We start from the raw sequence: 23,136 nt of genomic DNA, 5'->3' as shown, positions 1-23,136 counted from the left end.
TTCTAGTTATAATTATGCTTGTGTTTTAAACTTAAAAAATAAGGTGATCACGGTAACTTATAAGATCTTCGATAACAAAGGTAACTTCACTCGTGTATACCTAAAAAAATATTTTTATCTTTCGGGACATGGGCGTAGCTTTGAAGGGGCCGGGAGGGGCGCCCGACCCCCCAAACTTTTCGCTCAGTAGTGTTATGTATGTACGTTTCGTATAGAATTTTTTAGATATATACGTTTTCGACCCCCCGGTTTTATAATTTTTAAGGTATAATTTTAGGTCCGGTGACTTCCGACCCCCCGGTCGGAAATCTCAAGCTTCGCCACTGTTTCGGGATACCTATGGACAGGGGCGAAGTATAGTGGATGCCCGGGGGTTCACCCGCCCACCTCAATGTTTCGATTAGAAATGTATAAGTTCCGATTTTCGTCCGAAAATTTTAAAATTATATAGGATCCCCCCCCCCCCCCGATTATTTTGCCTAAATTGTATATCCTAAATATTTACAAACTTTGTATATAAATGATGGGTAGTTTGGTAAATATACACTTTATTTATTTGGAACTACTATTATTAGACCGACTTGAATCGAATAGCCAACCCGACTCGACCCGAAACATAACGATAGGAAAAAAAATTGGTCCTATCACTTTACGCCCCCTCGAAACTTTTGATCAAGCTCCGCTATCACATATGGGCTATGTCTCTACTGTATTTTTATGCTCACATTTTTTGCATTTTTTGTTATGTAGACAATATGTTCACGCGCGCTAAACTTTAACCCAATATATATGAGAAGAAGGTATTATCCGTATATTGATTTACAAAATTCTCCTACTCTCATGCTTACTATTTATTATTTTACAAGTTTTTATGCTATATGTACTATGTACTGCTCTTATGTGCACATCTATCTACCCAATTCTCATCCACGTGGACAATGCCGGACTAAGGGTAAGTGAAACAAGACACCAGCTCCTAAGAGATTTTTATTAATATATATATATATATATATATCTATACTATATATAATAAGCATATAGGAAGAACTACTTAATGCAATTGTCATTCCCTTAAAACACACCTAATGCACAATGTACAATTCTTTAAAGCACAATATAATTTACAATCCCAATTATACCCTCACTCACAGAATATGTTTGGGCGGCCATTTTTTCCATTCAATTTTTGAATTCCCGCTCACCTACAGTTGCTCCATACTTCATTTTCATTTGCAGAGGTAGAGAGAACCAGAATTGCTCCATACACCCATTTTCTCTCCCCCTCTCTCTCTAAAAACACGCAGATCTATTGTTCATCTAACCTCAAATCTCAAACTCAGTGGTGGTGATAACCCCCAAGATGGAAAATGTCATGGATTAGAGTTTCTTCAAAGATGGTGATTGTGGGTGGCAATCTGTTGGTTCGTGGCTAGAGAGCCACTGTCACCGGCGGTCTTCGTCGGTCCAAGGGTACCTATGGCTTTCGTTAGTATCCCGACGTGGTGGTTCTAGGGCGGCGTGGCTGCGGCCCTTTATTTTGACTATGGTTCGTTGTGAATGGATCTTTATTTTCGATCTTTACTATACTTATCATTCTTGGGTTTGTGAATGGATCTACTTAGTCACCGATTAGAAGATCTCCGGAAATTTGTAGTTTGTATAAGTATGGTGATTGCTCTTTTTTATTTCAGTGTTTTTAACTGATTATGCTTTTGTATTTCATATTGTTATTTTTTTTCAGTTCTTGTTCATGTTCAAAGACGCTAGCTTTGAGTCGGACATCACAACAGAGAAGGTTCGTGGTTTAAAGCAGGTAATATTTGAGGCAATTTCATTTTTGTTCTATAATGATGCTAGATCTTGATTTTTTGTAACAGATTAGGTGGCGTAGGTTTGTGTGTTTCTGTTCTTATGATTCTTCCCATGATTTTTGCACGTAGGCATTTTGTTTTGCCAATTATGTTACCACAAATTGAGGCTTATGAAGTGAAGTTCTTCATCACACATCAAATAATCAATCTTTGCTGGTTAATTCATGCACAAATCCTTCATAAGATTATTTCTTCATGATTAGGTTAACAAGCCTTACTGTGCAACTAAATTAAATTTGGGGGTTTTATGATTTGATATCTATAATCAATGCTGAATCAATTTCTTCTATGATTTTACAATAACAATGAGAGGTACATAAATATACAAGAACGAGAGAAATATGTGGAGAGATCTTCCACATTTACAACAATAGGAGTTACATAATAACTACATTTGAATGAGTAATATTGACGAGGGATTTTAGGCTAAGACTTTGTGATGGATTGATACCCCCCGTTAATGCAAGGATGGAGGTGGTCCAACACGAAGCATTGAACGAAACTTGTCGAACAACGGTAGTGGGAGACTTTTTGTGAAAATATCCGCAACTTGTTGATCGGTGGAGATGAATTTAGTGTCGAGCCGACCGGAAGTAACCAATTCACGAACAAAGTGATAATCGATATCAATGTGTTTTGCTCGTTTGTGTGAGATTGGATTTTGGCTTAGGAACAAAGCACTCTTATTATCGCATAATAAGGTTGGGCGAGTTTGAAGCAAGGCATGAAGCTCACGTAGTAGATTTGTCAACCAAATTATTTCTGCAGCGGTGTTAGCCATCGCCCTGTATTCAGATTCACAGCTTGAGCGAGAAACGGTGGGTTGTTTCTTTGCACTCCAAGAGACTAAGTTTCCTCCCAAGTAAATGTAGTAGCCATAGGTGGATCTTCTAGTGTCTAGACATCGTGCCTAATCTGCATCAGAAAAACCTAGCAAAACAGTGTTAGGTGGTCGATCAAAAGTTAAACCATGAGATAATGTGCCTTTGACATATCGAAGAATTCTTTTGACTAATTGAAAGTGAGTAGTGATGGGTTGTTGAAGAAATTGACTAGCTTGATTAACGGCGTATGAGAGGTCGGGACGAGTGATTGTGAGATATTGGAGTGCGCCTACGAGAGATCGGTAGAGGGTAGGATCATGAAATGGTTGTCCTTGGGTGGTGAAAACATCTTTTGATGTTAGAGGAGTGGAAACGGGTTTTGAGTCAAGAATACCCGCACGTGATAAAATGTCGTAAGCATATTTGGATTGGTTTAGAAAGAGACCAGAAGAAGTATGATAACTTCCAAGCCGAGGAAAAAATTTAGTAGGCCGAGATCCTTTATTTTGAACTCCTTGTGTAGACAAGATGTAAACATGTTAATGAATTTTTCGTTGTTTCCTGTCACAACGATGTCATCTACATAGACAAGAAGATAAATTAAAACCCCGTTATGATTGTAAATAAACAATGATGGATCGGCTCTACTATTTTGGAAACCAAGAGCAATGAGAAAGGTGCTTATACGTTGAAACCAAGCTCGTGGTGCTTGATTTAGACCGTATAAAGCACAATTTAGTTTACACACATGAGTTGGTTGTTTGGGGTCTTCAAAACCCGGAGGTTGTTCTATGAAAACGGTTTCATTGAGATGACCATTTAAGAAAGCATTATTGACATCAAGTTGTCTTAATTTCCATTGATTAATGGTCGCGAGACTTAGAACAACTCAAATGGTGGATGATTTTACAACCGGACTAAATGTGTGTGAGAAATCGAGACCCGGTATTTGGGAGAATCCTTGGGCTACAAGTCTCGCTTTGTAGCGATCGATGGAACCATCGGATTTATATTTGATTCGATAAATCCATTTGGAACCAATGATATTGGTGTTGGTTGGTCGTGGAACGAGTGTCCAAGTGTGGTTACCATGTAAGGCATCAAGTTCGTTGTGCATGGCTTTGACCCATTTAGGGTCTTTGAGAGCGGTTTTGATTCCTTTGGGAACATGGCTAGAGAAAAGAGCATAATGAGAATGATTAGCAAGATTTACAAAATGCTTGGGTTTAAAAATACCATTTTTGACCGAGTTTGCATGGAATGTGTGTTTGTGGGTTGGGTTTCGGATTGAGAAGAGGATAATGATTGGGTTTCGGTTTGGGCCGAAGGTAATGTATCGGCCGAGGGATATGTTTGGGCCAAAGTGGAGATTTGGTTCGATGTTGAGGTAGGGGGTGAAGCTGATGTTTGGGTGGATGTGGATTGTTGGGCCGAAGGTGAGTTAAGTGTTTGGGTGGATGGAGCGGATGAGGATTGTGTGGATGAAGGTGCTTGGTTTGTGGATGGAGGGGTCAGTGGGTTTGTTTGGTTGTCGGATGGGTTTGGAGTTAGATAAAGTAACGGTGTGGGTAATAGAGTACTGTTGGGTTTTATGGGGTTGTTAGTTTGGGTTGTAGTTTGGGTTGTAGATGGGTGAGAATAGGAGGGTGTAGTGGGTGTGGGTAATTGGTCTTCAAAGTTTGTAATAGGTAGAGAGGAGATATTTGTAGATGTAGAGGGTGTTTGGAAAGGTAAAATATCTTCGTCAAATTTTGCATGTCGAGTAGTATAGATACGACCCGTGGTTGGATCTAGACATCTAAACCCTTTGTAGCGAGGACTATAGCCAATGAAAATACATGGAGTCCTTCGAGGAAGAAGTTTGTTTTTGACATAGTCTCTAAGGTATGGATAAACTCAACATCCAAAAATACGAAGATTGGAGTATGTGGGAGGTTGTTTAAACAATATTTCAAAAGGTGAGAGATTGTTTAACAGTTTTGTTGGAAGTCTATTGATTATATATGTGGCCTTTGTAAAAGCATCAAACCAAAAAATTGGTGGTGCGTGGGCATTAAACATTATGGCCAACCCAGTTTCAGTGATGTGACGATGTTTTCGTTCCGCCCTTCCGTTTTGTTCCGGAGTGTGAGGGCATGAAACTCGATGATGAATGCCATTTTGTTGAAAACACATTTGTACTTGGTGGTTTGTGAATTCGGTTCCTCCATCGCTTTGAAAAATCTTAACATTTGAAGAAAATTGATTTTGAACAAAAGCTAAGAAAGTTTTAAGAATGTTAGGAAATTCCGATTTTGCTTTTAAAGGATAAAACCAAGTAAAGCGTGAATAATCATCTATGAAAATGACATAATACCGGTATCCATCGGTGGATGTGACCGGTGCGGGTCCCCAAAGATCACAATGAATGAGGTCCAAAACATGGTTTGCACGTTTGTGGTTTTCAAGGAAAGGTAAGTGTTTAGCTTTTGCCATTTCACACGAATTATATAATCCCAGTTTAGGTAACAAAGATGTAACAAAAACATGACCGCTTTTATTTAAAGTTGAAATAGTGTCAAAGGAGACATGTCCAAGACGACTATGCCATTTATTGAAAGAAGCACGAAGATGCGAAGCGGAAAGAGCGGCAACAGGAGACTTGTGACTTTGAGTGAGAACATAAAAGCCATTTTCACACGTGCCTTTAGCTAGAACTTCCGCTGTTTTTCGGTCCTGAATTTGAAAATAACTGTTAGAAAACAATACATCAACGGGAGAATCATTAGTTAATCTACTAATGGACAGTAGATTTTTTGTGAGGTTAGGCATGACTAAAACATTTTGTAAAGGAAGATTGTTTTGAATATGATTGTTACCAATATGGGTAACGGGTAAAGATTCCTCGTTCCCAAAAGTAACTCGCGTGTTACCGTTTTGAGGTTTAGAATTAATTAAACCAAAGGTTGTAGGAAGCATGTGAGTGATAGCACATGAGACTGCAGTCCAATCCGGAGTATCGGTAGCAACATTGCATTGGGCAAGGAAAGCTTCGGCTAGATTGGCATCAAGAGATGTCGCCCTTTTGGCATAAGAGGCGAGTTGTGGGCAAGTGGTCGCATAGTGACCATCATGGCGACACAGTTGGCAATGGGGTGTTCGTTTGGTGTGTGTGGTACCACGACCACGGTTTGAGGTTGTGTTATGACCTCGACCCCGTGAAGTGGTAGGCCGATTGGTAAAAGGTTTGGGTTGATTAGCATAAAATGCGGCTTGGGGTGTTGAGGAACCATGAATTTTTTGAATAAACATCTCTTGATTTTCAGCATTTGCGAGAAGATCCCGAAATGCCGGGGCAGGGCGGATAGTTCTTTGGGATGTTGAGAAGTTTTCGAAGGTTGCACCGAGCCCACAAAGAAAGTATTGTCGTTTGTCTTCGTCGCTTACCGGGTGTCCGATAGCGGCAAGTTGGTCGGTTACCGCCTTGAACTTGCGACCAAATTCAGAAACGGAAGAAGTGCCTTTTTGAATGTTGCGAAGAGAGTCTTGAAGGTTGTGAACACGTTCAATTGAAGAATTACTGTAGGCGTCGGCAAGTGCCTTCCAAACTTGAAGAGCCGTGGTGTGACCGATAGTTTCGGCCATGGCTTCTTCAGAAAGGGTTGAATTGATGAGCAAGAGGACCTTTTGTTCGGCTGATTTCCAGGCTGTGTAGGCCGGATTAGGTGTTGTTTTGTCGTTTGTGGTGATGGTTTGGGAGGGTGGTGGGTTAGAACCGTCGATGTGGTTTAGGAGATTGAGACAAGCGAGCATCGGAGTAACTTGCTTCTCCCACGGTAGGTAGTTATTGGAATTCAGTTTGATGTTTATGAAGTAGCTGAGGGAGTGAAGGGGAATGGCACTGAGATCGTTGGTGGTGGACATGGTCTTGTGAACGAATAGGGATCGGAATGGGGACAAAAAAGAATCGGAACAGGGGAAGAAATAGAACTGGGAAAAAAAGAACAGAGATAGAAGAAAGGTTTTCGGTGAAAAAAAAGGAGAAGGAAGGATCGATTTACGGTATGGCTGATATCATATAATCAATGCTGAAACAATTTCTTCTATGATTTTACAATAACAATGAGAGGTATATAAATATACAAGAATGAGAGAAATATGTGGAGAGAAATCTTTCACATTTACAACAATAGGAGTTATATAATAATTACATTTGAATGAGTAATATTGACTAGAGGGATTTTAGGCTAAGACTTTGTGATGGATTGATAATATCGTATCATTAGTTTTATATTATATGAAGAAAATTGTTAGAATGATAATTTGAAACATGAATGAATCAATGGAATCAAGTTTTTTTGGATTACTTTTACAAAGGGTCATAATAATGATTGAAGGTACTAATTTACACATTTGGGTGAACAATATGTTAATAACAGTTAGACTTTACAGGAAGTCAATCAACGGAACTGAAGAATATCATATACAAGCATCCAATAATCAAGGTAAGTACGAAACCCTTAGTTTGATGAAGCATACATGTTGATTTAATTGGATAACTATAGCTATTAAAGGATGGATATACGCCATTAAAACATATACGCCATTGTTAAAAAATACTTTTTAAAAAAACGCCATGAAAAACTAGCATAAAGATGAAAACGCCATTTATATTTAATTATTTTTAGGCAAAGGAATCATAACGCCATTGTTTAGCGGGAAGTGAAAAAACGCCATGTAAAACTAGCATAAAGATTAAAACGTCATTTATATTTAATTATTTTTTGGCAAAGGAATCATAACGCCATTGTTTAGCGGGAAGTGGACAATGACAATCGTACCCCGGCATAACAATTAACGCTCCCTGCCATGTGTTGGGCCAGGATCCGTTCTCACACTTTTCACCGTTCTCTCCTCCTGATCCCGTTTCTATATATATATATATATATATATATATATATATATATATATATATATATATTTGATATTTTTGGCTTTGTGTTGTTTGTATTTGGTAAATGAAAGGGGAATCAAACAGAAAGCTGTTTGTTGAGTTTAATTTTAGCCCTGAAGTCAAAGTTAGGTCATGTGTTTGAGTTTCGAGAAAATAAATAAACCAGCCTCCGAACAATGAAACAACAATTACAATTTAATGGAGAAATCATTTGCTTTGTTCTCAATTTTGTTAATCACCTTTTGGTAATTTTGACATGAAGGGCGTAACCACATTTTGTCCAAGGTGGGCGGGCGCACCCCTTGGAAAAAAAAAATAGTGCTAAATTTACGATAAAATCCCGACCGCACCCTTTGAAAATTTTCGTCTGCACCCCTCAGAAATTTTCGACCGCCCCCCTTAGGAAAAAATCTTATGAATTTATAAAAAAAAAATATGTAAACATTGTTTTTTTAAGTACAACCTAATTAACTTTCCACTTAACTGATTGGGTGTTTGGGATTCCTTTTAAAAGTCACTTTTGAAGCTAAGAAGGACTTTGAGAAGAAAAGGAATCCCAAACATCATCTGAGAAGTCCTTTTGAAGTCACAAGGAATCCCAAACACCATGAGAAAAAAGACTTTTAGAGTTGATTATGTCTTCAAAAAGGAGATTTTGAGAAGTCAGGATTTCTTACTTATTGATGTTGAGAAGGACTTTTTGAGAATGAGAAGTTGAAAAGGAATCCCAAACACCCCCTAACTTTCACTTAATCCAATCAACTTTCTCTTAACCTTTAGCTCAATAAAAACTCTATATCCCAAGCCCAACCAATCTAATAATATAATTTGAACTAAAAATAATAACCCAACCTACTGCCATTTCCCCTTCTCCCGTCGTGCTCTTTGTTTTGTGATCCTAAACTCACGAAAACAACATCTTATCACTCTTTCTAGGTATGATTCGATTATTTTGTTGTTTTCTTGTTTTATTTGTATTTTTAGGAGAAATAAAATTGTTACAAAGTTTGAAATTTTAGTTGTTTTGTTGTTTTTTTTAAACTTTAGTTGATTGATTTTGTTGTTTTAGTTAAAGTTTAGTGTGTTTAAATGGTTAGTTACAAGGAATCAATAATTAAAACTAGGGCTTGATTTTAAAGTTAAAAATTATGAAGTTTGGTGATGATTGTTTAAGTGTTTGGTGTTGAAAATTAGTTGTATATGTTATATAGAGAAATAGTTGCTTAGAAAAGTAGCGTTAGATGTTTTGGATAGATCTCAAAAAATGAAAAACCGTAGGACGACATTTTAAATATGTTTGTAACGATGTTTGACGTGTTTTTTTTTATGATTATATAAATTTTAGCTTGATGTTCCTTTGTTTTACTTGACCCGACCCGAACCAACCCGATATGAAACGATTTTTTTTATATACATAGAGGCCTAAAATCTTTAAAAATATTCTGCACCCCCATGGAAAAATTCCTAGTTCCGCCACTGTTGATTGTTCATCACTTCTATGTAATAGCTTTGAATGGTTTCTGTAATGGCTTTTCTAAATCGTTAAGACTATTGATTTTGAGTGATAATTTATGCCCCTAATTTGCTAATAGTTTATACCATAATGGTTAAACACTTGATTTGTTGATGTTAAACGATAGTTTATACCTTAATAGTTAAGCACTTATAAAAAAAGGGCCTAAAAAATTATTTCGCTTTAGACCCCAAAAACGTTGAGCCAGCCCTGCAAGTGGAGATAACTCAAGAGTCCCACCTTAATGAAGTTCACTTTGGTGGATAAGGAAATGATAGATAGAGTCTATCCTAAGCTCACTCGGGTTTTCGTCCTAGCGTGTGTTACGCCAGATAGTTCTGCTCTCGTGGTGGCACAAACACTTTCAAGTGGCTGCCGGGGGTATAGTTTCCCGGGGGAACGCCCAAGCTAAACTCTGAAATCGGCGTGGGCCCGGTTAAGACACCATAGTCTTGCCCGAGTGGGCCAACGTGGCTCTCCAATTTGGGGCGTGCCTAATATAAGAAAGTCGTCATTCCAAAAATTATAATACATCTATTAGTTTATTAAAATATAAATTAATTTTTAGATAAAATTAGTTTTTTTTTTAAATTAATTGTAAGAAGTTTATTTCTATTTTACTTTATATATAACATGTTGTATAGAACAGAAAAAAAACTTATTGTATTATTTGAAGCATTCTATTTTTGCAAATTTATATTAATTATATTTTAGTTATTATTTTTAAATGGTTTACATTTTTGTCAAATTGGTGAGTAAACAGACCGTAACAAGCATGGGTGATTAAACGTTTTTACGTCTAACTTTTGTTCAATTTATAATCTCACCGCAAAACGCAGATCCTAAATACTAGTATCATTTATTTAATTAGATTCAATCAACTATTTAAACTATTAGATAAATCATTTTAAGGTTTTAAACCTAGTTATGTTAGCACTTCAATCTATATATATAATATATGAATAAAGTGTGGGACACGTGTCCCTCTATTATGCAACCATTGTAGGTTTTTGGCGGGAAAATGTGGGATGGCTATGCTTCACGCACGGGATCCGAATTAGTTGACCCATTTTGTTTATTTTCACCCGGGTATATAATATACCTAAATTACGTAAATCATTCATTCTCCAAATTAAAAACCCTAAATCGTTTCATCTTCTTCCCAGCCCTGCTCTTGTCAAGTGAAGATTAATGTTCGGATTCAGCATCGGAAGTTAAAGGATAGTTTAAGAAGTTACAGATACGCAATTTGCAATTATTTAGTATCAATCTTTTTTTAAATTTATAATTACTATGTTGTTTACTTGGTTTTATCAATGAAATTTGTGATAATCCACCGACTCTGTCTGTTTTTATGTTACTAACAATTGCAAAATATTAGGTTTTGTTGTTTCATCTCTGTTATTGTTTCGATAATTCTTTTTAATTTCTTTTTGTTATCAAATTTGTTTATGTTATGATTGTTCATGTTTGCACGAAAAAACCTAAATCAATGATTCGTCTGTTTTTACTTAGATTACTAATGTCACACCCCCAAATTACCACCTAGGGTATGTCCCTATAGAAGGTGCAACGATCCAACAAAGAGCCACCAATCATATCAAACACAAGTTATAATATATTGAAATACCCAATAGAAATAAATGTAACGTTTAAAAAGTTAAACCAAAACCAAAGTATTGAGCGGAAGCATAAAAGGATAAATGTGTAAACCAAATCAGTGTAATCGTTTATTATGACCATAACCACTCCAGCAGCATCAGACGGCAAGCTCCCAAGTTCCTTCAATAATTACCTACAAGCATGAAAACAAGTGTGTCAGACTACGCTGGTGAGTTCAAGGTTTGTGTTTGTTTACCAAGTAGTGTTACCGATCATGTGAGTAAAACAAGTTACAAGACGATATGTTAGTCGTTGTTATGATGTTTGATGTTTCGATGTTGTTACTACTCGATTACCGAATGGCCAGATGATATGTGATTGCCAACCCCAATGCCTCTATCAAAGCATTGGTCATGTTTTAAGGTAATTAGTTCACGCCCGTTCTCCTCGAACGTCGTGAGGGTGCCAAACCTAATAGCGCTATCAACTAATAACCCCCGTTGCCCTACAAGCAACGACCCGGTAGATGTAGTGGTCTTACAATGATAGAAAACTGAGTATGATAACCAACATCCCGTTACACATGCATTCCCCCTTGGAACGTTACCCGTTATCCCTTCCCTGGGATCCATGCTTGAGAAAAGAGCAATGAACTCACCTTTGTTTTGCTCGGTAAGATTAAAGTATGTGTTCACAGTCAATCCAATCCTAGTATGGTTTCAGTACCAGTCAGTTACTTATCCAAATGGATCACATATTTTATTACGCTAGTATGAACAAGCTTAGCACGTATTTTTCACACAAGTTATATCGAATGTTCAAGTTATATACATCTTCGCCATACCAACAACCCAAGTAACTTATAAGAAAACACTTATCGACATTCACACATATTTAAGCAAGTAACTATTACCCGGAACATGTGCAGCCCAAAGATTAATATGATAACTGTTACTTCAATGTTAACCTACTGATCCATTAGATAATATGTCATATTCATGAGCATAGCCAAATTAGCATATATGATCAAAGTAAATTTAATAACATGCATTCATCTTATAATTTTTGTAACCCAGTTAACTTGTGTCGGCCCACCATACAAATACTCATATTAACGGATTCTATTATAGTCAGTCAGCTTGTATCGGCCCACCATTTAATGGATTATCTATACTATTCGGCCTACATTGATCATCTTAATGAATCATTATACCACATCCATATTCTAACAAATCATCATATAGTCATGTGTTAATAGAATTCAACTAATTTAGTCAAATCTGATTACCATGAACTTCACAAACCATCATAGCCTTAATTAGTACTCCACATGCCCTAGACTATAAATGACATCTTTATTTGATTAGTTTAAGACTTCACATGCAGATCAAAAGTCAAGAAATTTTAAGTGGACCACTCTTATATAATGGCCGACAATTTGATTAATATCACTTGTTCTCAATTGGACCATATTATAGCAAAAATCATCAAACCATTAATACACTTAACATCAATTAATGTATGCAGACCCTATTTCTCTACTACTTAATTATTACTATACAATTAACATCCCATAAATAATGACAAAATACTTTTCCAATCGTTAACAAGATTAGCCGGAATAAAGTAACCAGCCACTTAGATAACCCTTATAATAGTGGGCGGTCACCTATAGTCCGAGTAAGACAAAACCCACCACCCAAGCTTTCTATCGGTCCACTAATTGAATAATAACATTACATGCAGGAATTAATGTTGTTATCTACTTGCCTACACTTTCAAAGCATCACACACACACATGGTTGCATCGAAACCACAAACCCCCCCACATGGCCGCCATTTGCTTGTTACCCCTTTGACTTAATTCAACAACTTACCCTATTATTGGACCAACATTAACAATTATTAACAATGAGGTTACATGAAATAAAGATCACATGGGCGGCCACTAACTACTGATTCTATGCTATGATTGGACCAATTTTATTGAGGGTTTGTAGTCTTTTATTTTATTTATTTATTTTATCTTTAAATGTTGATAACCATTCCACCGTTTCCACTATTGTTATATTACTTGTGATTGGACCACTTCAAGAAAATGGCTGACAACCTTGGCCATGGTTTCACATGCACACCAAGTATTGTCATTTGATTTGATCACACATGGCCGCCACTTTCATCATGTGATCAACAGATTTACTCACGCAATTGAAAGATTACATGTAGCATATACATCATCGTATATTCAAAAGATCATCTATAACATATTAATCACACATAAAGCTATTAATGAATGATCCATTATCTCACATAACATATAATCAGGATATATATAAAATAACTAACCAAGATTTGGTCGCCCCAGATGTTGTCTCGAAAGGGGGGGTGTCTCCACAGAACTCGTGCGATCAGGGAATAACCTTTAGGGTTCTAGACTTGAGATATAAGTAACCTAATATTGATCTCTAATACGTATTCATATAGGATTGTAAAATTGGGCGGTTCTCTTCTAGCCGAAACAATGGGCTTAAGCCCATGTAGAATAGGCTGCCCAACTTAGCAAACAAGCAATATATATTTACAATTAAGGGAGGTGGGGTCCGACTCTCATGTTACATACAAAAGAGTGGGCTGAAATTACATAGTTTGGGCCGAGATATATTATATACATATAGGGTAAAGGATAACATTCCAGTCATGTATACGCGTAACGGGCCGATACATTGTTTGGTTTGAATTGTGTAAGCTAATTATCGCACAATTAATTTAACGGAGTTATATGAATGGCGTTTAACAAAGAATGGAGGATAACGAAGAGTTTAGATCACAAGATAACGCGTCACTTAACCTAAAGAATTCGGGTTGTCACATCATCCCCAACTTGAAAGAAATTTCGTCCCGAAATTTGACAAGTAAGCACAGAGGAATGAAGTGATGAAAACTCTAATTAAACTATATGTAATACTACGCAAATAATAATCACAAATAAAAATCAAGCATTACACGCGATCACTAAGCATCCAAGTACTGCACAGGCACTACGTAAACCAAATTGTAAAAACAGGATTGCTAGGTCAGTTGGGTGCCACATCATCCCCAACTTGAAAGAGAATTTCGTCCCGAAATTCGCCAAGGATATAAGTTGGTCCCACCGTTGAACAATCGGGGATAACAGAGCTTCACTTGATCTTTGCGTTCTCCCACTGCAAATTTCCACTATTTCTTAAGCTTAACAGCTTCCCAAGGGGTTCAAGTACAAATCCTGGATATGTGACTAGGTTCTCATTTCCATATATGTGTTTCCACCGTTGGTATTATCCTACTTTGACTTTTCCACATGTCAAACTTCGTTCCCATGCGTGGCTATCTGGGCCTTCAGGCCCGGTCACCCACATATGGTCTTCAGGTTTTAATGCGTCCTATCAAAACTCAGGTGAATAGGATATCGAGGCCCATGTGCTTCGCCTACCCCACTTCCCTAAGCTGAGAAAGCTGAGAAGACGTCCTCCTAATTTGGTTCCCAAGAGTTCACCGCTCCCCGCAGTGCTAACGAGGTTAAGGCTACGCAATCTTCGAAAATCCCGTGATGAATCTGTGATAGTATCCAGCAAATCCAAGGGATTGCTGTACCCCAGAAGGAAATCAGGATTGGCATAAGGTCAATTCTGGAATTCTACCTAACAATGTGGAGGTAAACCAGGTAACTCTTCAGAAGACACGTCAGAAAATTCACGAATACTGGAAGATACCCTATCTTCCTTTCTTAAAGTGGCGAATCGGTGACAAGAGCTAGTATAGCAGAGTAGCCCTTCCGTAGACACTTCTGGGCTTTCACGACGGTGACAATGCCAACAACGGCACCACTACGATGATCTTGAACTGATAAGGATTCCCCACTGGGGAGAGGGATACGCACGATTTTCTCTTTACAGAGAATTTCCACTTGATACATAGATAACCAAGTCCATGTCAACGACCATGTCAAAACTTACAAGAGTATTGGGAAGTAGGTCAATGTCGAACACTTGACCCACGAGATCAAGTTTACAACCAAAAAGAACATGAGAAGCTTCTATCGATTTACTATCAGTTAGTTCTACTACATGCTTATTTACAAGAAAGGTGGAAGTCAGTCCTAACTAACGACTGAACCCTAAGGCACATAACTCCAATCGAAACAAGAGTCAAATAAAACAGAAGCAGAAAAAGATCATTCAAAGAAGACGTACCGGTCTCAACATTGCCATCATTGCGAGTCTCCCCCAGCGCCAATAGTAAATACTCTTCCACGTGCTCCGTTCCCACCATTGTTCCCATTGTTGCCGCTCCCAGTATTGTTGTTGTTGCCAGCATTCTGATTAAGCTGAGGGCAATCCCTCTTAAAATGACCCTCATCACCACACTGAAAGCACCCCTTTTGATTTCCCTGGTTCTGTTGAGACTGTTGCCCTTGCTGTCTCTGATTCGACTGAGTCTGCTGCTGCTGCTTTGGCTGAGGAGCCCTACAATCCTTGGCCTCATGGCCTACCTTGTCGCACCTGCGACAAACTCGTTCACACTGCCCATAATGATGAAACCCACATTTGCTACACTGAGGCTTCTTTCCCACATAAGGTCTCTGATTTTGATTCACTGAGGATGATTGGCCAAAGCTGCGAGTACTGCCAGTATCTGTCTTCTTTTGGGGCTGAACCGAGTTGGACGCCTTGTCCATATCACCCCACTTGCGTTTGCCATCAGTGACAGGAGTAGTGGCTGTAGTGGCGGCAGTAGTAGCTTTAGAAACACGTGGTGGCAGTGAGTAGCTTTCCACCTCCTGATCAATAATCTTGTGAGTCAACCGGACAATCTGGGTCAAGTTATTGAGGTTTGCAGCGGTAACCAAACCCTTCACTCGTGGAGGTAACCCCTTGATGAATAACTCGATCCTTCGTGACATAGGTCGAGACAAATTCGGGCACAAGTCAGCCAACTCATACGACCGCTTCACATATGCCTCAACCTCAGATCCCACCAGTTTCAGATCGTAATACTCGTTCTCTAGCTTCTGTATCTCATCGCGAGGACAGTACTCCTCCCTCATTAATTCCTTGAAGTCATCCCAAGTAGTAGCGTTTGCTGCATCAATACCCAGCAGCTGAACCTGGGCATTCCACCAGGTTAAGGCAACATCCTCAAGCGTGCCTGTCGCATACTTCACGCGGTCCCCCACAGGACAGTTGCACATAGCAAACACTGACTCAGCTTTCTCGAACCACCTCAATAGTCCCACAGCCCCTTCCGTCCCGCTGAAGGTCTGTGGCTTACAATCCATAAACATCTTGAACGTACAGGCAGGCTGGTTGTTCGGGTGCGCAGCTTGGTAGGCTGCCAGAGCCTCAGCCACACGTGTGTTTATCAGATTTGTTAACTCAGCCTGAGTCATGTTGATGCTACCACGTCCGTGTCCTCTTCCACTCATGTTTCTATATATGGAAATGAACTAATTTAGGTGTCGAAAACGAGGAAGGTGTTCAGGTTTATCACGTTAAGAACGATTAACTACCATGTTAATACACAGACAGGGAAGAACCCCTCTTACATTCGTTAAGCCTCATTGGGATTTGCATGCACCACGCGTTATTATTATGTGTGCACCCATGATAATAAGGCGGTTTGCATGCTCCTCTCAATGCTTCCTAACTTATGTTTGAAGTTTCTCCCACCCCAATCAACACAAAATAAGCACTACCAACAAGATTAGAATTTACTAGATGCAAGTGTTATGTTACACTATCAATGTGTCATGATGCCTACCATGTCGTATCGTGCATGCTATATATATATAGTTACGTTTACTAGTCATATAAAGCATAAACTAACGAGGAACGAACCTTGCAGTCTGAAGCTGAGTGTCATGGTCATCGTTTGGATCAGTTCGGTTATAGTCTGGTTTTATGAAAACGTTTTAAAACCGAGTTCTCTATAACCAGTGGCTCTGATACCAAACTGTCACACCCCCAAATTACCACCTAGGGTATGTCCCTATAGAAGGTGCAACGATCCAACAAAGAGCCACCAATCATATCAAACACAAGTTATAATATATTGAAATACCCAATAGAAATAAATGTAACGTTTAAAAAGTTAAACCAAAACCAAAGTATTGAGCGGAAGCATAAAAGGATAAATGTGTAAACCAAATCAGTGTAATCGTTTATTATGACCATAACCACTCCAGCAGCATCAGACGGCAAGCTCCCAAGTTCCTTCAATAATTACCTACAAGCATGAAAACAAGTGTGTCAGACTACGCTGGTGAGTTCAAGGTTTGTGTTTGTTTACCAAGTAGTGTTACCGATCATGTGAGTAAAACAAGTTACAAGACGATATGTTATTCGTTGTTATGATGTTTGATGTTTCGATGTTGTTACTACTCGATTACCGAATGGCCAGATGATATGTGATTGCCAACCCCAATGCCTCTATCAAAGCATTGGTCATGTTTTAAGGTAATTAGTTCACGCCCGTTCTCCTCAAACGTCGTGAGGGTGCCAAACCTAATAGCGCTATCAACTAATAACCCCCGTTGCCCTACAAGCAACGACCCGGTAGATGTAGTGGTCTTACAATGATAGAAAACTGAGTATGATAACCAACATCCCGTTACACATGCATTCCCCCTTGGAACGTTACCCGTTATCCCTTCCCTGGGATCCATGCTTGAGAAAAGAGCAATGAACTCACCTTTGTTTTGCTCGGTAAGATTAAAGTATGTGTTCACAGTCAATCCAATCCTAGTATGGTTTCAGTACCAGTCAGTTACTTATCCAAATGGATCACATATTTTATTACGCTAGTATGAACAAGCTTAGCACGTATTTTTCACACAAGTTATATCGAATGTTCAAGTTATATACATCTTCGCCATACCAACAACCCAAGTAACTTATAAGAAAACACTTATCGACATTCACACATATTTAAGCAAGTAACTATTACCCGGAACATGTGCAGCCCAAAGATTAATATGATAACTGTTACTTCAATGTTAACCTACTGATCCATTAGATAATATGTCATATTCATGAGCATAGCCAAATTAGCATATATGATCAAAGTAAATTTAATAACATGCATTCATCTTATAATTTTTGTAACCCAGTTAACTTGTGTCGGCCCACCATACAAATACTCATATTAACGGATTCTATTATAGTCAGTCAGCTTGTATCGGCCCACCATTTAATGGATTATCTATACTATTCGGCCTACATTGATCATCTTAATGAATCATTATACCACATCCATATTCTAACAAATCATCATATAGTCATGTGTTAATAGAATTCAACTAATTTAGTCAAATCTGATTACCATGAACTTCACAAACCATCATAGCCTTAATTAGTACTCCACATGCCCTAGACTATAAATGACATCTTTATTTGATTAGTTTAAGACTTCACATGCAGATCAAAAGTCAAGAAATTTTAAGTGGACCACTCTTATATAATGGCCGACAATTTGATTAATATCACTTGTTCTCAATTGGACCATATTATAGCAAAAATCATCAAACCGTTAATACACTTAACATCAATTAATGTATGCAGACCCTATTTCTCTACTACTTAATTATTACTATACAATTAACATCCCATAAATAATGACAAAATACTTTTCCAATCGTTAACAAGATTAGCCGGAATAATGTAACCAGCCACTTAGATAACCCTTATAATAGTGGGCGGTCACCTATAGTCCGAGTAAGACAAAACCCACCACCCAAGCTTTCTATCGGTCCACTAATTGAATAATAACATTACATGCAGGAATTAATGTTGTTATCTACTTGCCTACACTTTCAAAGCATCACACACACACATGGTTGCATCGAAACCACAAAACCCCCCACATGGCCGCCATTTGCTTGTTACCCCTTTGACTTAATTCAACAACTTACCCTATTATTGGACCAACATTAACAATTATTAACAATGAGGTTACATGAAATAAAGATCACATGGGCGGCCACTAACTACTGATTCTATGCTATGATTGGACCAATTTTATTGAGGGTTTGTAGTCTTTTATTTTATTTATTTATTTTATCTTTAAATGTTGATAACCATTCCACCGTTTCCACTATTGTTATATTACTTGTGATTGGACCACTTCAAGAAAATGGCTGACAACCTTGGCCATGGTTTCACATGCACACCAAGTATTGTCATTTGATTTGATCACACATGGCCGCCACTTTCATCATGTGATCAACAGATTTACTCACGCAATTGAAAGATTACATGTAGCATATACATCATCATATATTCAAAAGATCATCTATAACATATTAATCACACATAAAGCTATTAATGAATGATCCATTATCTCACATAACATATAATCAGGATATATATAAAATAACTAACCAAGATTTGGTCGCCCCAGATGTTGTCTCGAAAGGGGGGGTGTCTCCACAGAACTCGTGCGATCAGGGAATAACCTTTAGGGTTCTAGACTTGAGATATAAGTAACCTAATATTGATCTCTAATACGTATTCATATAGGATTGTAAAATTGGGCGGTTCTCTTCTAGCCGAAACAATGGGCTTAAGCCCATGTAGAATAGGCTGCCCAACTTAGCAAACAAGCAATATATATTTACAATTAAGGGAGGTGGGGTCCGACTCTCATGTTACATACAAAAGAGTGGGCTGAAATTACATAGTTTGGGCCGAGATATAGTATATACATATAGGGTAAAGGATAACATTCAAGTCATGTATACGCGTAACGGGCCGATACATTGTTTGGTTTGAATTGTGTAAGCTAATTATCGCACAATTAATTTAACGGAGTTATATGAATGGCGTTTAACAAAGAATGGAGGATAACGAAGAGTTTAGATCACAAGATAACGCGTCACTTAACCTAAAGAATTCGGGTTGTCACAACTAACATTGTAGGTCTTTACATTTCTTCCTCAGATTTTGCCTCATCCTTATCTGGTTTTAGCTCAAATGGTCAAATGTCAAAGTGTACAGGTTACGGTTTTCAAACTCTCTCTTGATAGAATTCTGTTATAACTATGGTATGAGCAATTATACTATTAAAATTTCTTTATTTGCAACATCCTAAAAAAATGCATACATTGTTTATAAAAAATCATTATTTAGGTAACTGTAAATATGTTTATTGTTTTTTTTTATTTATTAGTTTTGATAGCAAACCAATAGTAACAGATTAGGAAATTAAAACCGTTACCCAAATTACTTTGTCTCCCAAAAATTTTTATTTTTGCAAATGATTTATAACTTCCAAAAATATCTTCCATTTATGCCATAATTTACTCAACTTTTATTGTATAAATAAGACCAGAAGTTAAAGACTCTGACTCGACATTCGAATTGTCTTTCTTTCTCGTGCTGTGTTTTTCGAAATCTGAGGTTAAACCATTTTCCCTATTTTTAATTGTTTTATTCATTTTTATGTAGATCAGAATTAGAATCAGTTACTAATATTATCTTTCTTTACCAGTGAAATGGAGAACAATCATATTACTATGTTCAGGTCACTTAATGCTCATTCCACCAATTATACCATCAAAGCTAAGATCATATCTATGTGGGATAAAAAAATGAATGGTTATGATAACCAGATCTATCGTGTTGACATGTTGTTAATGGATGAAGAGGTAAGATATTTAAAGTTTTTATATAATTATTAATATCCTTTTTTTATCAATAAATATACGTGTTCATTTTGTATGATTCGTTATATATAATTTAAATTTCAGGGTGCCTTCATTCAATGTAGCTGTTTACATAAGCTTTTCAAACGGTTCCTTAAGTTTTTGGTAGTTGATGACTGTTTATTGATTCATAAACCATCCCTAGCCAAAGATACGACCAAAATTAAGGTTACCGGAAAAGATCAGAAACTATCTTTTTATGCTTTCACGTCTGTTCTGAAAACTGATAACTGGTCTGGTCCTCGGTACTTATTTAAATTCACTGATTTTAAATCTGTGTTGAGTAAAAAAATTGAAGTGAATACACCAATAGGTAACTACTGTATACTTTTTATTTTTTAAATCTTTTAATTATGATTAGTTGTATGTATTTTTTCATTATATTTTAATATACAGATTTCATCGGTTATTTGGTTGTCTCATATCCTATTGAAGATGCAAATAGGAAGGATGGATCTAAAACAAAACGAATGACCATTACCTTGAAGGATCTCGAGTAATAATGTTATAAACAAAAATTTAATATATATGTTTTTAAGTCACTATCTGTATTGATATATTATTATGCTATAAAATAATTCAGTGACTTTTAATATTTACAGAGATCAGAAGATTAGTGTAACGTTGTGGGAAAATTATGCAATCACTTTGTCAAACTACATGAATGACAAAAATCGACCTGCTCATGTGGTTATACTTGTCCATTTTGGAACAGTTAACATATATCAAGGTATTAACCCACTTTTTTTCCCATATGGTAATCTAAAAATGTATTTTAATTATGCATATTAGTCTTTACAATGCCCAAATGATTATTTTATACCTGTCATTGCAATTAAATGTGTGTTACAATCAGGTAAAGTTGGACTGACTAACATGTTTGAAGCAAGTCGTGTCTTCATAAATTCTGATATTCATGAGATCAAAGAATTCAAAGACAGGTATATCATTAATAACTTAATATTCGTTTTAAAAAAATGATTAAAATGTTAATTAATATATTATACTTTAATAGATATCTTGAGAAGGAGTTTTCTAAATCATCTTCAAGTAAACAATCATGCTCACAAGTGATCTCGAATACAGAAGATGAGTTTCTAAATGCTGAAGATTTTGTTATGAACGGTTTTATTGCTTCTATTGACGTGGTATGTATATCAAACATATATATGCTTAACGTATCTTATATGTCATTTTTTCATACTTATCTGTTACTACAATGTTTATATACTTGATAGGAGAAAAAGGTTATCATTGTTGGTACTGTTATAGCTATTTCAAATGATAAGCCGTGGTATTATTTATCATGCAATGTTTGTAAGAAGCAAATTGAAGAGAAAACTGAGTTGGTTGAAAGAGATGATGGCAGTTTTGACGTGTTGGATGACAAGTCGTTTGAGTGTATAAACCCAGATTGTGATGCTGTTGACATTGTTCCTGTTTATCGGTATCTATACATTATTACAATTAATTTCAAAAGTAATTTTATACAATTGTTAACATTTTATCGTATAATAGATACAAGATACCTCTAAGGGTTCAGGATTCAACTGGAACCATTTCCTGTACTTTGTTTGATTATGAAGCTATTAAGCTTTTGAAAAAAACCTCGAAAGAACTGCTAGATATCTACTCGAAGGTACAAATATTTATCATTCTGATAAAGGTTTTTCATGTTTTATTACACAATTTATATATATGTTATATATCTTTCTCATTATACAGGTTGACACTTTCACCGAAGGATCGTTTCAATCACTTCCATCTGAGTTTGATGTGTTGGTGAACAAGAAGTTTGCATTCCAAATAAAAATTTTCAGTTTTAACATTACCAACCAGGTTGAAAACTATGGGATTTCAATGTTATCTTCTGATGAGGATCTACTTTCTGCTTTGGAGAAAAAATGGAAAGTTAATGAGGTTACGCTTTTCTTCCAAGCATAATAATATTTCGGTTATTGATAACTATATGTCTTTATTCATAAATTGAAACAGTTATAATTTTTTGTAGTCTGACTTTTCTGAGTCAAATGTTCAAAGTTTGTCCGATTCAATTGGTAATGTCAAAGGTTTAGGGAAGGTATTATACTTGTGTTGTTCTACACTTTTTTTTCCTGTATATAGATTACATTTTTATGAAACTGATGGATGTTTTTATCTATGATGTAGTTTCAGGAATCTCAATCTGTGATGGGTGACAGCGTTACGCCAGATCCTATAGATGGTAGTGATCAAGAAGCGACGAAGTTCGAGAACATTAAACGTAACCTGGAAGATGTTTATGATGTTGATGCTGTTGATAGCTCTTCTACTAAACGTCGTAACAGTCCTGGGAAAGTTGAAATAAACGATGCTGTCGGCTTGGATCTCCTCACGCCAAAAATTGAGAAATAAGGATTTTGAAGTATGGTCTTCAAATGGTGTTGCATCATTGAACGTTTTTACTATTTTTATAATTATGCTTTTTGTGAAGACAATTTTATTACTTTGACGGTTATTATTGCTTCATATTTGATAATTTTTAATTTGACGTGAGTGCTTATTACATTTTCATATCGTTTGGTAAAGTTTGTGTTTATTTTAATGAGGTTAAAAGATCTTTGATATAAGTTTATAACATGGTGCAAAATGTGAATTTACCGATACTATAATTTATA

The 23,136-nt window shown here is 36.8% G+C and overlaps 1 protein-coding gene across 1 annotated transcript; it reads left to right on the top strand.

Moving 5' to 3' along the window:
• The first annotated feature begins 21,597 nt into the window (after window positions 1–21,597).
• On the top strand, window positions 21,598–22,873 carry LOC110932056. Its single transcript, XM_035988116.1, has 6 exons — window positions 21,598–21,627; window positions 21,718–21,926; window positions 21,998–22,118; window positions 22,205–22,399; window positions 22,491–22,559; window positions 22,649–22,873. Exons 1-6 carry the CDS (start codon window positions 21,598–21,600, stop codon window positions 22,871–22,873), a joined length of 849 nt encoding a protein of 282 aa, XP_035844009.1.
• The last annotated feature ends 263 nt before the right edge of the window (window positions 22,874–23,136 follow it).

The sequence above is a fragment of the Helianthus annuus genome, chromosome 3, assembly GCF_002127325.2.
Source record: "Helianthus annuus cultivar XRQ/B chromosome 3, HanXRQr2.0-SUNRISE, whole genome shotgun sequence".
NCBI lineage: Eukaryota > Viridiplantae > Streptophyta > Magnoliopsida > Asterales > Asteraceae > Helianthus > Helianthus annuus.
The sequence above is the reverse complement of the archived record's forward strand: the minus strand, read 5'-3'. Positions and strand labels throughout refer to the sequence as shown.